General features: G+C 40.7%; 1 protein-coding gene across 1 annotated transcript; it reads left to right on the forward strand.

The window, feature by feature from the left end:
- The first annotated feature begins 822 nt into the window (after positions 1–822).
- LOC117528606 (pleckstrin homology domain-containing family F member 2-like) lies at positions 823–3499 on the forward strand. The gene is made up of 2 exons (XM_034191229.1): positions 823–1201; positions 2387–3499. The coding sequence occupies exons 1-2, from the start codon at positions 955–957 to the stop codon at positions 2929–2931; spliced, it is 792 nt and encodes a 263-aa protein (XP_034047120.1). The 5' UTR covers positions 823–954; the 3' UTR covers positions 2932–3499.
- Positions 3500–17463: the final 13964 nt, after the last annotated feature.

Here is a 17463-nt window from a genome sequence, read left to right on the forward strand (position 1 = left end):
CTAATGTTTCTTGTAAGGATAACCCTTACAATTAAAAAGTTCCTTTTCCCATTTGATTTACTTCAGAAAAATTCTTTTAAGGATCGATTCAAACATTCTGAGAACATTCTCACAATGTTAAAAAGCAGTGATATTCACGGCATTGTGAGAACCATAGGGTAATGTTATGATAACTTTAGCTGTTAGCTGGGGATCGATTCAAACGTTCTGAGAACGTTCTCACAATGTTAAAACACCAGTTGCAGTGTTGCAGAGGTTTGTGATCAATGAGAGAGGTGCTCTAGTTTCTTCTGCAATGAGAAAAAACAAACAAAAACATCCTACTTACCCAGTGGGCATGTCGACATTGTGTCAGTGTTATTTTTTGATTATATATTTTGATGTCAATAAGCCTGATTTCAGTGTTGCGCTAACGTCGATCTTCCCATGTTGTACTGAAGATAACACTGATACAATTTTGAAATGTAGTTAGCCTCCTCCAATGTATTTTGATCCATTTTTAATTTCTGTCACAAACTCATAGGAAGTGTATTTATTCATTTACACATGACAGCAAATGTGCAACTTGTTGAATTTAACACGTATCATAATAAGTTGAATGTTATATTCAATATCTACAGTGAACATCTCTGTTGATCCAATTTTCAAATCCACCATAATTTTCTTGTTGCTCAACTTCAGACGTCAACAAAGATCATCACTTTGCATGCTGTGTAGAGTAACATATTTTAAAAATATCCTCTTTCCTTTTGTTCACCTCTTAAAAGGAACTTGGAAAGTCCTGTTGCATCATCAGCTGGTGTATAAAACACACTCTGCACACACACACACACACCCAGAAAAGCATCCACAGAGCTGCAGACATCAGCACAATCAGGAAGGATTCCACTCTGACTGCTGCTCTCTGTCTTCTTCCTTTGTGTTTTTTGGTTCTACTCCTGACGTTTGGCCACTATGACTTATCATCTCACACTTCCTCAGGAGAACCGTGACCTGGTCCAGGCAGTGGAAAATTCATTTGGCTGCTTGGGGAAGCCACTGTCCCAGCCGGATCGGTTTCTGATCGGACAGGGCAGACTGACTAAACTGAGTCGTCGAGGGCCCAAAACAAAGTCCTTCTTCCTCTTCAATGATGTGTTGGTGTACGGCGGCATTGTTCTTAAGGGCCGCTGGCACAAAAAACAGAAGATTATCCCACTAGGTGAGTAATTCTTCTGCTACTCCTCAACACCAGATTCAGTGTGATAGAAAACAAGAACTTAAAAATGTCAATTTCACAGAAAGAAACAAAAAACTAAGGACAAACATTGCAAAACAAAAAGAAACCCCCAGATATTTTCATGTTTGTCAAGTCCAACAAATAATGAATTATTTAATTTGTGTTTATTGAGACTATGGTAGAATTTCTGGATGATCCTGTAGCTACACATAATTGATTGATTGATTGATAAATGTTTGATTTTTGCATTACTTCCCATCGCTTGATAGTAAACCAATATCAACTCGAATGTCACTCGTTAGAACACCGGCCACCATCAATCATATTAACTCCACCCACATTCTAACTGTTCACCCTCTAAACTTAATTATGGAATTACTGCATATGAAATTAGCAAAATGCCACAATTTAATAATACTCTATGAATTATAGAATTACCTCCTTGGTGGAGAAAGTTGTGCATCTATGCATAAATGCTGCTGCCTATTGTTACCAAAATACACAAAACAACTGGTGTTAAACCAACTCACAGCAGAGGTTAACTATTTTTCAAACTTTTTTTTTGTTTATGCAGCTTAATTAACACTAAGTGAAGACTTATTCAACACTCAGATTTGAACTCCCAGTAGCGTCATTTTGAATGTGAGAGTACTTTAGCAATGTTCAGATTAAAAAGTGTAGTTACTAGTTGGATTTGTTCGGCTACAAGTGTTTTGAACATCTCCAATTTTACTTATAGAAAATTAAATTGCAGGGGTGGTGGCCAAGTGGTTAATGCGCTTGGTTTCAGTGCAGAAGGTTCCGGGTTCAAATCCCATCCCTGCCACATTTCTCCATGTAATGTGGAGTTGCGTCAGGAAGGGCATCCGGCGTAAAACCTGTGCCAATTCAACATGCAGATCCACCTTGGATTTGCTGTGGCGACCCCGAGTGTAAACAAGGGAGCAGTCGAAGGGACTTACTTAAATTAACATTATTATCATCCAATCTGGGAAACATCCCCAATGCTTTGCAAGGTTTAACACAGAGTTTCAAAATAACACTTCAAGAGTTAAAACCAACTGTGAAATGTTTGACATTTTAACACTGTGTAGCAGTTATTAATAAAAAATATTTTTTTAATTGTGATAGCTTCAGAGTGTGACACAGTCTTCTCCATCATTTCAGAGGACGTCCAGCTGGAGGACTTGGAGGACAGTTTCAACATGAAGAACCAGTGGCTCATTCGCACGCCGAGCAAATCCTTCTTTGTGGGAGCTCCTACATGTCTGGAGAAGCAGGAGTGGATGCAACATATTGAAAGTTGCCGGTCCAAATTGCTGCAGACCAGCGGCCGTCAACCTGGATCTGTCTTTGCTGTTACATGGGTCCCAGATCAGGCATCTTCCATCTGCATGCGCTGCTGCAGCACGTTCACTGTGACCCATCGTCGGCACCACTGCAGAAACTGTGGCTTTGTGGTGTGTAATTCCTGCTCCAAGCACAGAGCGTTGTTAAGACACATTCACCCTAAAAAGCATCAGAGGATCTGCAGGATCTGTCACTCCACACTCTCCAATGCGTTAGCTCGTGTGAGAGAAGACAGCGTGGAGTCGAGCAGCTCAGGAGAGGATGAAATGGTCATATCCAGTGATGAAGATCAGGTAGAGGAGTCCATGGAGGACCAGGCTCCCACCAGGTGGCTCTGCACTGATGGACTTCTGGACCTCTGACTGAAACCAGATTGTGACGATCACATCTAAAGTGCCACAATCATCTTAGAAACTCTTCATTGTTTTATAACACAGACTTTTGCACTGATTCAGTTCATCTACAAACAATACTGAGAAGCATTTTTAAGGCAGCATTCTGCAGATTATGACTGTTGTAGATTATTAGAAAGTGTTGTTGAAGATAATATTGTGTATATTTTTATTAAGTATTTTTTGAATTATATATTTATATTCATATATTTAACATTGTTTGGTTTGTATAAGTGTTGGTGCTGGTATTTGCAGCACCTGTTAATTCTTTGAGTATCTTCATTTCTAGACTCCAGAAGATCTTGTTAACTTTTTGTGAGTTTTATAGACAGTTTGCATAATTTAAATGTCATAATGTGTACATGACAAAAGAAGCATAAATAATAAAGCATCCAAAATAATAATAATAATAATAATCCCACATTTGTGTCTCATTGTCTGTATTAGAGATTAGTTGTAGTCTATGAATGATCCATTACACTTTATACATGCTGACACTGATTTAAATGAATGAACTCCACATTTTGTTAAATAAATCATCATATCCTGTTGGGATTCTGTATACAACAAACTGTAGCTTTTCATAATTTTTTTCTATTGATTTTTTATGTTACATTTTAATTCCTTCATGTGAATAATTAAAATTAATTCAACATTTATATGACAACACAAAATGTGCACATATTGAGATTACAGCATTTTCATATTTCAAAATTAGAAATTCAATTGTAACCAAAATGTATTTTTCTCCTAATACATTAGTTCAATCAGATGAAGATGAAGAATAACTTGAATATGACACAGAGTGAAATAAAATTTTATAGTGGCATCATAATTAACTGAGGTTCAAGTCAATCCTGATGATAGATTTTGCTTTCAAAAACTTTATTGTAATTCTGTCCTGCAGCAACATATGAATTTAGTCATGAAATGAGTTTTTAACTGTCGGCAAAGCAGTGAGCAGTGTATATTTTTGTTTGTCGACCACATAACGCAAAAACGGTTATATATACACATACTAGCTCATTATCTGCCCTAGGGTGGGTTTGAGTCAGAGACTGAAATGAAAACTTCATCTTCACCAATAAAGCTATCACCTCCCACTAATCTCACATTCTGGAGAACTGTTCGGACGTGATTAAAGCTGTCTGAAGTAGAGACAGGTCATTTACAGCACCTTGTGGTACAAGGTGTTTCTTATCTGTCCAAATGGACAGATAAGAAACATGGTGTACCACATGGTGTACCACAAGCCATGTGAAAAAGATGGCTCAGAGAGATCCACACCAGTGGCTTTGCGAGTGTGTCCCTGAGCCTTGTTGATGGTCATCATGGGAAAGCTTGACAGGAAACTGAAACCTTCTGAACTGGGAAAAATAGATCTGAGGGAATCATTAGTATTTGAGGGAGAAAGACGACTTTACCTTTGCATGGGCCTCAGTTCGATGACGGGCCGATGTTCTATGACGTTCTGGTGAGCTGGTGGATTTCACAGTGAGTCCCACTGGGACATCAACAGCCTATATCACTCTCCTTATGTCAAAGTATTTTTGTGCTACGTTTGGATAGATTCTGAGGTGTCATTTGGACAAGACAGGGACACACACGAACAATGCCAGAATGTGTCATGTGATTAGCCGATCCAACAGCACTTTATGTGGTGATCTCACCTTCATGTGAGGACCTGCTCCACTGATGTTATTGTTCTACACAGACACAAGTTGTATTAAAGTGCTGCCATTTATGGGGTCAACTTAATGTCATTTTGAACCAATCAGACACTGCAATAGGTCGGATGTGTGTTGTTATTATTCCTACTATCAAACAGTGTGTCATGCTGTCAGACACTCAAATACAACACAACTAACTCCAGCTAAGCTAACACTAGCTTCAAGTCTGAAGATAACAGAAACAAGGAGAAGTAAAACTTACCAACATCCAACTCAAATAGATTTTTGTGCAAATAATGGCATCCTTATAGTTTTTGAAGTTATCTAGACTGTTAAAAGAAACAAAATTATGTTGAACATTACCCAAAATACACAGTTCCTCACGCATTAAAGTCACACCAGATGCTGTAATGTAGAGGTGGGCGGATCGATCCTAAGATACCAACACTGGTATTGATATTGAACGATCCTCGTGTAAAAAGATCGATACTCAAGCTTTTTTCTCTCTCACACGCACTGACTGCTGCACACGCAGATTCATCAAAGTCTACTCTCTGTGTGTAAGAGCAGCGCTGCACTGTGTCACACAACACAGAGCAGCGCACCCTTGTATTGTGGTTTGTCAGCCCTCTACCTCAGGAGATTTAGTTTTAAGTTGTGTTGAGTGATATTTTTTAAACAAAATTGTTGATTGTGATAATAAAGTATTTTGTTGTCACGTACAATGTTTAGCGAAATTCTATCCTAGGTCTTTTGGATCCTTTGGATCTATGAAGCTTAAATATGAAAAAGTATCGGTATCAATATCGGCAATATTGGGCCTGTATTTACTTGGTATTGGATCAATACCAAAATTCCTGGTATCGCCCACCTCTACAAAATACACAGTTCCTCAAGCATTAAAGTCACACCAGACACTCTAATGGAAGAATAGGTGTCTTCAACAATGCCATATTTTTTTGTCAATATTTATTTATTAATGTTTGAGCGTGTATAATTAAAGATGAAGATATTTTAAAGTGTTTTTAATTTGATGAAGAGCACATTTAGATAGTTTCATTTAAAAATCAAAAACTGTTACAGCCACTGACACTGCAAAACACTGACATCTAGCCAGTGGCGGCTCCTGAAAAATTTCTCAGGAAAGGAAATTTTTCTGATATTGGGTAAGATAATTGTATCATTTTGTTGTTAGCTGATCAACTAATAAAGCAATAACTCCACTAGATGACAGCATACAACAGAAAGATTTGTTCTCTGGCTACATAAATTACAGTTGGAAAGCTATGGGGAAAAAAAGCTGCACCCAGGAACGTTCACAAGCAAAACGTTAATCAAAATGAAGTAGCCCCACAATAAATTAACCCACGTACTTACACTGGGAGCAACTGGGGATTAAGGATCTTGCCCAAGGGCCCTTAGAGAATTTCAGTTGGAAAAGCGCTGTATAGATTTGTGTGTTTATGTGTGTGTGATATTCTCAGGTGAAATGAGATGATGTGTTACTTCTGTTACATATGTCACAGATACATAAATTCATCTTAAATCAGGAGAATATCTGTGAAAACGCTCAGAATTGTGGGACTTTTGAGATTTATGTAAATATGATTATGAGATGAGATGAGATGAGATTTTGCACAATATGACACCTTTAATAATTACCTTGTTGGCTCCAAGACCATTTAATTTTTAAATCTGTTCATTAAACATTAAAATTTAAACATTAAAATTTACTCTGCTGGGATAACATTTGGTATTTTATTCATTCATAAACAACAGAAATGGGACTTACATTTTGGTATTCTACTGCTGCTAAAATCCCAACACAAACTTTAAATAGGAGTCCAAATTGTGACATGCAGTCTGGTGATGTGCACTGACTTCGTACTTCCATAAAAAAAGACTTTGTGTAGTTCCTCAGTCCAGCGAAACATCACATCAGCTTTTCAGCTTTTCATTTGAACAGTTCTTCATGCCTGCATCATTAATTAGCTTAATCAAATCGTCGTTCCGCTTGTGTGAGTGTGCGGTACATGCGGAGCGGCGCTTGTGCGCGTGTACTTCCTTTGTCCATCGAAACGTCACGTCAGCTTTTCTTCTGAACAGTTCTTCATGCCTCCAGACGGCTTACAGCGCAGTGGATTTGTTTTGTGTGTGCGCGTGGGCGTGCGTGTGTGAGTGTGCACATGTGTGTGCGCAGAGTGCAATGGTACCAAACGTATGGAACCAAATTTGCATGCTAAACGGAACCAAATTGCACTCTAAATGCAATGCAACACAAATGGGACGAATAATCCAGCTGTTATATAATACTCCCCATGTGTCAAAGTGTATGTGTGCCAAGTTTGGCTCAATTCTGATGTGTTGTTTGGACACACACACACACACACACATACACACACACACACACACACACACACGTCTCTTAGGATATAGATTCACTAATACATTTATATTGTGGTGTGTAGTTTGCACAGTGTGTGCACTTAGGCTGTATAGGGTGTGCATTAGCTCGCTGGTGCCTTTTTTAATCATTTATTTTTTTGTGACCCTTTGTATATCACCTTGTCTGTCACAATGTCAATAAAAAGTCACCAGGGGTCCATGGAATTTTTGTTTCGGGTTGCTCTCTCGGAGTCCACACACACAGTTGTGGCATTTTACAGTAAAATTACTTCATCTGTTTCCTTAAGATATATTTGTGCCAAATCTGTGGTAAAACATGTTGACATAGCAAACACCTTCTCCTGAGGTCATAACACAGTTGGGGGTGTGGTCAAACACATAATAGCAGTGACAGTTCTTCCTGGTTGTGACTTTGGTTTGAATGTGGAGCCAAACCTGTAAATGACAGTGTGTCACCGCAGTGAGATGACGGTTTGAGAAAAACCTGCCCTCACCTGTTTGGTGGCTTCACACAACAAGGAAATGTCACCTTTTTTTTAATCTGGTAAATTGTAAATGAACAAGTGATGTTGATAAGTGACATGATTTTTACGGGTCACATTTACAGGGGATTATTCTCTTACTGAAATCCTCTGTTTTTCCGGGTGCTCCGGCTTCCTCCCACTTCCAAAGACATGCAGGTTCGGTGAACTGGTGATTCTAAATCGACCATAGTTATGAGTGGGCGTGTCACTGTGTTTGTCTCTCTACTGGTGGCCTGTGCAGGGTGTACCCCGCCTACACCCTATAACGAGAAAGGCTCCAGCCTGTGTTGCTTCATCACATTTACCACGATTAGGCTTGTTGCACTTTGCGTGCATGCATCAACGTAGAATTACCTGCACAACACAGAAGCCGGGCAATTTTAGCATTAAGAGACAGCCCAAAAGTGTTAATAAGGATGTTTGTCACAATATACGCATTCATTTAAGGCACAAAGAAGGATACTGAAAGACAGTCACAAGTATTTTAATAAAAAAAAAAAAAAACATGACAAACAACTACAAAAAGGCAGAATTAGTTGAATTCAATATCAGCTTAGCATTCCGGTGTAACAGGAAGATATCCTTGGATATCTTACCTTACCCCCACCCCGATATCTTGCCAAAACGAAGTTTGCAAGATATGTTTGTCAGTATGTAAAAATAATGGTATTTGTTTTTCATTAAAATACTTCCCCCGGGGGGGGGGGTTAAACTGTTACACTGACACAGGAATCCATTGAGGAGGACAAGTTAAAAACTCCCTGAAATATTCTCCAGATGTGATTTTTTTCCTGACTAGACTTCAAAGTGTTGTTCTGTTCATAAAAATTAAGTAAGGTATGTCTTCTAGAATATATTCCATTCCTAAGGTAGAACTCTACTAGTGTATACTAAGGTACATCTAAATATCTAAAAAGGAAGAGTAGAATAGAGTAAAGTAGAGCCACTTAAGTGCCTGGTCTTGAGAACCAGGGATGTGACTCCTGTCAGTGAGCCTGTTGTTTCAGCTCAGCTCTGGGATCATTATACTGATGCTTCACATTCCCACAACAACCACACTATGCAACCACCCTGGGTCCTGAATACCAGGGTGACTGCATAGTGTGGTTACTGTGTTGTGACTTGAAAGCAATTAGGATGTCATGTAGTTGTGGGGTGAAGCCCTGGCTGGGAGCTTGCAACAGAACACGAGCAGTATACCTTAGAGCCTCTATATCCAGGTGACTTGCTTTGTTGGATAACGGGGCATCTTCTATGGGGACTCTTATACCCATAGAAGATGTGTTATTAGGAGGAAGATGGCGCCTGTGTGTTTGGCATGCCGTCAGCCCTGTCTCTCGTCGAGTTTTTTGCTATTTGTTGCTGTGTTTTTGCTCTGTGTGTTCTGCCGGGACACTTCAGCCTTGCTTGTGTATGGTCGCCAGTCTCTCTTAGACATTAATGCTCTTTATGAGCCGCTGCTGTCGTCTGGGTCCGGGCTTGGAGGGCCCTGCCCTGCTCTGCCACCTGTGCTCGCGGACGTCCCGCTCCACCTGCTCCATTTTCCTTGCGTTCCTCTCCGGAGGAGGCGCTTTAGAAGGCGCGGAAAGCGGAGCGGTCTGTTGGTGAAACTTAAGTTTTACCTGGCAGCCTTCACTAGAGGGTCTGATCCTCGCCGCCTCTGTGATGGACGATATTTTTGGGCGTGGGAGCGCGCGCTGCGCACGAGAGGCTGCTGGATTCGTCCAACTAGTGTTCCTGAACTGATGACCGGACCAGCTCCGCTGAAGCTGTGCCCGTTTGTGCCGCAGCTTCCCGCTGCTGCCTCTTGCCGGGCTGCGGAGGTTTTACGCCGGTGCTGTCGTCTGCAGGCTCTCGGACGCGGTGTTTCACCTGAGCTCCTCCGGCCATTGAAACACGCTGCGTCACTGGCTGCTGAGGAGCAGAACTTCCGCATGACCTCATTAAAACCTGCTGATCCCACCGAGATCCTTAGTTTGGGTCTCATTAACATCAGATCATTGTCTCTGAAGTCATTGCTGGTGAATGACTTAATTGTGGATCATCGTCTGGATATGCTTGGATTATGTGAAACCTGGATTAAATCCACAGCTGTCCTTCCTCTGAATGAGGCCTGCCCACCGGAGTACACTTTTAGTCACGTTTCACGTGATGTGAAGAAAGGTGGGGGTGTTGCTTTTATTTTTAAATCCAGGTTTACTTTAGTAACTGTTGGGGGTCAGAAATATAATTCATTTGAGCATCTGATTCTCCGTTATGCCCATGATGCTAAGTACTGTCAGGGTCATAAAACTGGAAATCAGCTATGTTATATTGTCACTGTCTACAGGCCTCCTGGCCCATATTCTGATTTTTTAGATGAATTTGGCACATTCCTCTCTAGTCTTTCAACTAGTGTAGACAACATTTTGATTATTGGTGACTTTAACATTCATAAAAATAAGCTCTCTGATCCCCTCGGTAAATCATTTATGGAAATCATGGATGCATTAGGATTTCAGCAGTTCGTTCATGGTTCAACGCATATCAGTGGTAATACTCTGGATTTGGTTCTTGCACGTGGCCTTGCTGTCACAAATATCGACATCCTGCCTCTTGCATCAGTGGTCTCTGACCACTCGCTTATTAGGTTTACAATTACGCTGCCGCGTTTAGTGGAGCAACAACCTTGCCTATCATTGCGGCGACAAATTAAACCTTCAACTTTGACTGAACTCGAAGCAAGACTACCTGAAATCCTAACTTCAAGCTTGATGAAATTTCAGTCAGTAGACAGTCTTGCAGATAGCCTGAATTTAGTGCTAAAAACCACACTTGATAAGATTGCGCCTCCTCTATTAAAGCCACGCCTTCCCAAAGCACAGACACCCTGGTTCAATAGTTATTTGCGTGACCTTAGGAAGAAGGCTAGAGGGTTGGAACGGAAATGGCATAGTTCCAAACTAGAGGTGTTTCACCTTGCGTGGCGTGAAGCTATTTTAGATTATAAGCATGCTTTATTGGCTACGAAGCAGGCGTATTATTCTGAACTGATCAACAAAAACAAGCATAACTCAAAGTTCTTGTTTGATACGGTGGCATTTCTTATTCATGGACAGCCACCTGTTGGTTGTTCTCCTTTTTCAGCACAGGACTTTCTGGACTATTTCGAAAAGAAAATAGAAGATATTAGGTTGAGCACATCTCAGCATACTTTGGTTGAATCATTGTATCCAGCTACTGAGCTGGGGACTACTACTGAGGTGCTACCTAGATTCACGGAATTTAACAGTATCTCACAAGGTGTGCTGACGAAACTCGTGATGTCTACTAGAAGCACAACTTGTTTATTTGATCCTATACCAACAAAATTGTTTAAGGATCTTTGGCCCATTCTTGGGCCGACTGTGCTGGAAATTGTTAACCTTTCTTTAAACTCTGGATCTGTTCCAAATTGTTTTAAATCTGCAGTGGTTAAACCACTACTCAAGAAATCTAATCTTGATCCTGGTGAATTGAAAAATTATAGGCCGATATCAAATCTATCATTCTGCTCTAAAATTCTGGAAAAGGTGGTTTCACTGTTGTGAAAGTGTAGTGACACGGACCCACAACAGGGGGTGCAAATGAACGGACAATAGGAGAAGTTAAATTTGAACACTTTACTGTTGTGAATGCCACAACTACACACAGCAGATTATAGAATGAATACAAAGTCAATTAATAAAGGTGTCGTGTGGGCAGGCTCGACGATAGGAGACGTCCGTCTGGAGAAGAACCGGAACCACACGATTTCCTCCGCCACCGAACCAGGAGGATACTGGAGCCGCCAGGTCCCGAGTCCCCCAGGTGGCCACCGTGTCCGCGTGTCGGATCTGGTACTGCTGACGAAGAGCAAAAACAGTCAGGTGTGGGTGTGTGTACACCCCGTAACAAGGATGGTGGTTATTCCACCTCCACCTCTAATCACACGCTCGTGCAGCTCCTGTCTAATTACTTATCTGGCGGAATGCAGAGCGAAGCAGTCGCAGCATACACCGGTCCTTCGGGAAGACAGCTGCAACAATGTATCTACTGAAAACAACATTTAGGAATTCTCAGGCTGAGAGAGTTACCTCCTTGGAAGAACGATATCTCGGCGACGTGGTGGAGGTGTCGTCCTGCTTTTATTTGGGGTGAGGCGCAGATGATTGGTGACAGCTGTCATAGCCGATGAGTGACAGCTGTCAACCCGGCCGCTCTTGGGAGGTGGCAGCGCCCTCTCGTGCCTGAAGCCCGCACTTCAGACAGGGCGCCCTCTGGTGGTGGGCCAGCAGTACCTCCTCTTCTGGCGGCCCACACAACATTCACGGCAGCTTGTGGACTATCTTACTGAGAATGACCTTTTTGAGCCACTGCAGTCTGCTTTTAGAAGACATCACTCCACAGAAACAGCACTTATTAAAGTAGTTAATGATCTTCTGCGAGCAATGGACTCGGATACTACTACAGCATTGGTGTTGTTGGATCTCAGTGCTGCGTTTGACACAGTTGATCATCATATTCTACTTGATAGGCTAGAAAACTGTTTCGGGATTACTGGAACTGCTCTTGTGTGGCTGACGTCTTATCTGTTTGGTCGTTCCCATTGTGTTTTGTGCAATGACACTACCTCTGACTTTAAGGGCATGAAGTTCGGGGTTCCGCAGGGATCCGTTCTGGGTCCCTTGCTTTTTTCCCTGTATATGGCACCCCTTGGGAACATTTTGCGGCATTTCGGGGTTGCTTTTAATTGTTATGCTGATGATACTCAGTTGTATATGCTGATAGCTGCTGGAAATCCTGTCGACATAAAATCTTTACAGGACTGTCTTGCAGCAGTGAGAAGTTGGATGTCTAGCAACTTTCTACTTTTGAACTCTGATAAGACTGAAATGATGGTTCTTGGCCCAGAAAGACATCGGCACCAATTTGATCAGTTGGCGCTTAGCCTAGGTTCATGTGTTATACATCATACTGACAAAGTGAGGAACCTTGGGGTAATCTTTGATCCTACGTTGTCCTTTGACCTCCACATTAGGGACATTACGAGGACTGCTTTCTTTCATCTGAGAAATATAGCAAAGATTCGCCCCATCCTGTCTATGGCTGATGCTGAGACTCTGATTCACGCATTTGTCTCTTCTAGATTGGATTATTGTAATGCTTTATTTTCTGGTCTGCCGCAGTCTAGCATTCGAGGACTTCAGTTGGTGCAGAATGCTGCTGCCAGAATTTTGACACAAAGTAGAAGGTTTGACCACATTACTCCCATTCTGGCATCCCTTCATTGGTTACCGGTTTCTGCCAGATTGGATTTTAAAGTTTTATTGTTGGTTTATAAAACTGTTCATGGACTGGCGCCCTCCTACTTGGCGGACTTGGTTAAGCCCTACGTACCTGCGAGGCCTTTGCGTTTGCAGGGCGCAGGGCTTCTGTGTGTTCCGAGGATGAACAAAAAGTCTGTGGGGTGTAGAGCCTTTTCCTACCGTGGTCCGGCTCTTTGGAATGATCTACCTGCTGTTATTCGGCAGTCTGACACGGTGGAGATTTTTAAATCAAGACTGAAGACCCACTTTTTTAGACTGTCTTATCATTAATTTTTTAATCTGTTTGTGTTTGCTTTGTAATTTCTTTTTATTCTACTGTGTTTTATCTTTTAACTGTGCTTTTCTTGCTTTTAATTTTGAATTTAGATTAATTTGTGTTGTGAATTATGTGAAGCACCTTGGTACGACTTTGTCATGATTTGGCGCTATATAAATTAATAAATTAAATTAAATTAAATTATACCTCACTGACTGCTCTGACATATTAACACAATCACTGACTCGCTTACGCAGTCAATTACAGAGGGATTCTAATCTACGTCTCATTGTATTGCATCTTCAGTTATCCTGCAATTATGAATAATCACTAAAATATACTGTAAATTCAGTCAGTGTTGTGTTCTTTTCTGCTTAATTCTTTAATGGCCACAACAGAGTGTGGTCTGCTTGATGTTTCTTCCAATTAAAAAACACTGAGTGAGTTTTTCTTTACCACTATTGCCATTGCGTTTGTTCACGGGATGAGTAAGGTCACAACCTTACCCATGAATACCACCATGAGGTGATTTATGTTACAACCCCAATTCCAATGAAGTTGGGACGTTGTGTAAAATGTAAATAAAAACAGAATACAATGATTTGCAAATCATCTGCAACCTATATTCAAATTAATACACCACAAAAACAAGATATTTAATGTTCAAACTGATAAACTTTGTTGTTTTTGTGCAAATATTTGCTCATTTCAAAAAAATTGGGACGGGGCAACAAAAGACTGGGAAAGTTGATGAATGTTCAAAGAACACCTAATTGGAAACACATGAGTGTCATGATTGGGTATAAAACGAGCATCCCCAAAAGGCTCAGCCGTTCACAAGCAAAGACAGGGCGAGGATCACCACTTTGTGAACAATTGCATGAAAAAAATAGTCCAACAGTTTAAGAACAATGTTTCTCAACGTTCAATTGCAAGGAATTTAGAGATTCCATCATCTACAGTCCATAATATAGTCAGAAGATTCAGAGAATCGGGAGAACTTTCTACATGTAAGCGGCAAGGCCGAAAACCAACATTGAACGCCCGTGACCTTCGATCCCTCAGGCGGCACTGCATTAAAAACCAACATCATTGTGTAAAGGATCTTACTGCGTTGGCTCAGGAACACTTCAGAAGACCATTTTTAGTTAACACAGTTCGTCGCTACATCTACAAGTGCAAGTTAAACCTCTAACATGCAAAGCGAAAGCCATACATCAACAACATCCAGAAATGCCACCGCCTTCTCTGGGCCCGAACTCATTTGAAATGGACATACGCAAAGTGAAAAAGTGTGCTGTGGTCTGATGAGTCCACGTTTCAAACTGTTTTTGGAAATAACGGACATTGTGTCCACTGGACAAAGAAGGAAAAAGACCATCCAGATTGTTACCAGCACTAAGTTCAAAAGCCAGCATCTGCGATGGTATGGGGGTGTGTTAGTGCCCATGGCATAGGCAGCTTACACATCTGTGATGGCACCTTCAGTGCTGAAAGGTACATCCAGGAGCAACACATGCTGCCATCCAAGCAACGTCTTTTTTCAGGGACGTCCCTGCTTATTTCAGCAAGACAATGCCAAGCCATATTCTGCATGTGTTACAACAGTGTGGCTTCGTAGTAAAAGAGTGCAGGTACTAGACTTGCCTGCCTGCAGTCCAGACCTGTCCATTGAAAATGTGTGGCGCATTATGAAGCGCAAAATACGACAACGGAGACCCCGGACTGTTGAACAACTGAAGTCGTACATCAAGCAAGAATGGGAAAGAATTTCACCTACAAAGCTTCAACAATTAGTGTCCTCAGTTCCCAAATGCTTATTGAGTGTTGTTATAAGGAAAGGTGATGTAACACAGTGGTAAACATACCACTGTCCCAGCTTTTTTGAAACATGTTGCAGGCTCCCAGACTACCAATAACCAGCAAAAATCTATTTAAGCATAAAAATTCAATAAGAAAAAATAATATAGCACCTTCAATTGCACCACAGACTAAAACAGTTAAATGTGGTCTATTAAACATTAGGTCTCTCTCTTCTAAGTCTCTGTTAGTAAATGATATAATAATTGATCAACATATTGATTTATTCTGCCTTACAGAAACCTGGTTACAGCAGGATGAATATGTTAGTTTAAATGAGTCAACACCCCCAAGTCACACTAACTGCCAGAACGCTCGTAGCACGGGCCGAGGCGGAGGATTAGCAGCAATCTTCCATTCCAGCTTATTAATTAATCAAAAACCCAGACAGAGCTTTAATTCACTTGAAAGCTTGACTCTTAGTCTTGTCCATCCAAATTGGAAGTCCCAAAAACCAGTTTTATTTGTTGTTATCTATCGTCCTCCTGGTCGTTACTGTGAGTTTCTCTGTGAATTTTCAGAACTTTTGTCTGACTTAGTGCTTAGCTCAGATAAGATAATTATAGTGGGCGATTTTAACATCCACACAGATGCTGAGAATGATAGCCTCAACACTGCATTTAATCTATTATTAGACTCAATTGGCTTTGCTCAAAATGTAAATGAGTCCACCCACCACTTTAATCATATCTTAGATCTTGTTCTGACTTATGGTATGGAAATTGAAGACTTAACAGTATTCCCTGAAAACTCCCCTCTGTCTGATCATTTCTTAATAACATTTATATTTACTCTGATGGACTACCCAGCAGTGGGGAATAGGTTTCATTACACTAGAAGTCTTTCAGAAAGCGCTGTAACTAGGTTGAAGGATATGTTTCCTTCTTTATGTTCCCTAATGCCATATACCAACACAGTGCAGAGTAGCTACCTAAACTCTGTAAGTGAGATAGAGTATCTCGTCAATAGTTTTACATCCTCATTGAAGACAACTTTGGATGCTGTAGCTCCTCTGAAAAAGAGAGCTTTAAATCAGAAGTGCCTGACTCCGTGGTATAACTCACAAACTCGCAGCTTAAAGCAGATAACCCGTAAGTTGGAGAGGAAATGGCATCTCACTAATTTAGAAGATCTTCACTTAGCCTGGAAAAAGAGTCTGTTGCTCTATAAAAAAGCCCTCCGTAAAGCTAGGACATCTTACTACTCATCACTAATTGAAGAAAATAAGAACAACCCCAGGTTTCTTTTCAGCACTGTAGCCAGGCTGACAAAGAGTCAGAGCTCTATTGAGCCGAGTATTCCTTTAACTTTAACTAGTAATGACTTCATGACTTTCTTTGCTAATAAAATTTTAACTATTAGAGAAAAAATTACTCATAACCATCCCAAAGACGTATCGTTATCTTTGGCTGCTTTCAGTGATGCCGGTATTTGGTTAGACTCTTTCTCTCAGATTGTTCTGTCCGAGTTATTTTCATTAGTTACTTCATCCAAACCATCAACATGTCTATTAGACCCCATTCCTACCAGGCTGCTCAAGGAAGCCCTACCATTATTTAATGCTTTGATCTTAAATATGATCAATCTATCTTTATTAGTTGGCTATGTACCACAGGCTTTTAAGGTGGCAGTAATTAAACCATTACTTAAAAAGCCATCACTTGACCCAGCTATCTTAGCTAATTATAGGCCAATCTCCAACCTTCCTTTTCTCTCAAAAATTCTTGAAAGGGTAGTTGTAAAACAGCTAACTGATCATCTGCAGAGGAATGGTCTATTTGAAGAGTTTCAGTCAGGTTTTAGAATTCATCATAGTACAGAAACAGCATTAGTGAAGGTTACAAATGATCTTCTTATGGCCTCAGACAGTGGACTCATCTCTGTGCTTGTTCTGTTAGACCTCAGTGCTGCTTTTGATACTGTTGACCATAAATCTTTATTACAGAGATTAGAGCATGCCATAGGTATTAAAGGCACTGCGCTGCGGTGGTTTGAATCATATTTATCTAATAGATTACAATTTGTTCATGTAAATGGGGAATCTTCTTCACAGACTAAGGTTAATTATGGAGTTCCACAAGGTTCTGTGCTAGGACCAATTTTATTCACTTTATACATGCTTCCCTTAGGCAGTATTATTAGACGGCATTGCTTAAATTTTCATTGTTACGCAGATGATACCCAGCTTTATCTATCCATGAAGCCAGAGGACACACACCAATTAGCTAAACTGCAGGATTGTCTTACAGACATAAGGACATGGATGACCTCTAATTTCCTGCTTTTAAACTCAGATAAAACTGAAGTTATTGTACTTGGCCCCACAAATCTTAGAAACATGGTGTCTAACCAGATCCTTATTCTGGATGGCATTACCCTGACCTCTAGTAATACTGTGAGAAATCTTGGAGTCATTTTTTATCAGGATATGTCATTCAAAGCGCATATTAAACAAATAT

The sequence above is a fragment of the Thalassophryne amazonica genome, chromosome 16 (genome assembly GCF_902500255.1).
Source record: "Thalassophryne amazonica chromosome 16, fThaAma1.1, whole genome shotgun sequence".
Classification (NCBI taxonomy): Eukaryota; Metazoa; Chordata; class Actinopteri; order Batrachoidiformes; family Batrachoididae; genus Thalassophryne; species Thalassophryne amazonica.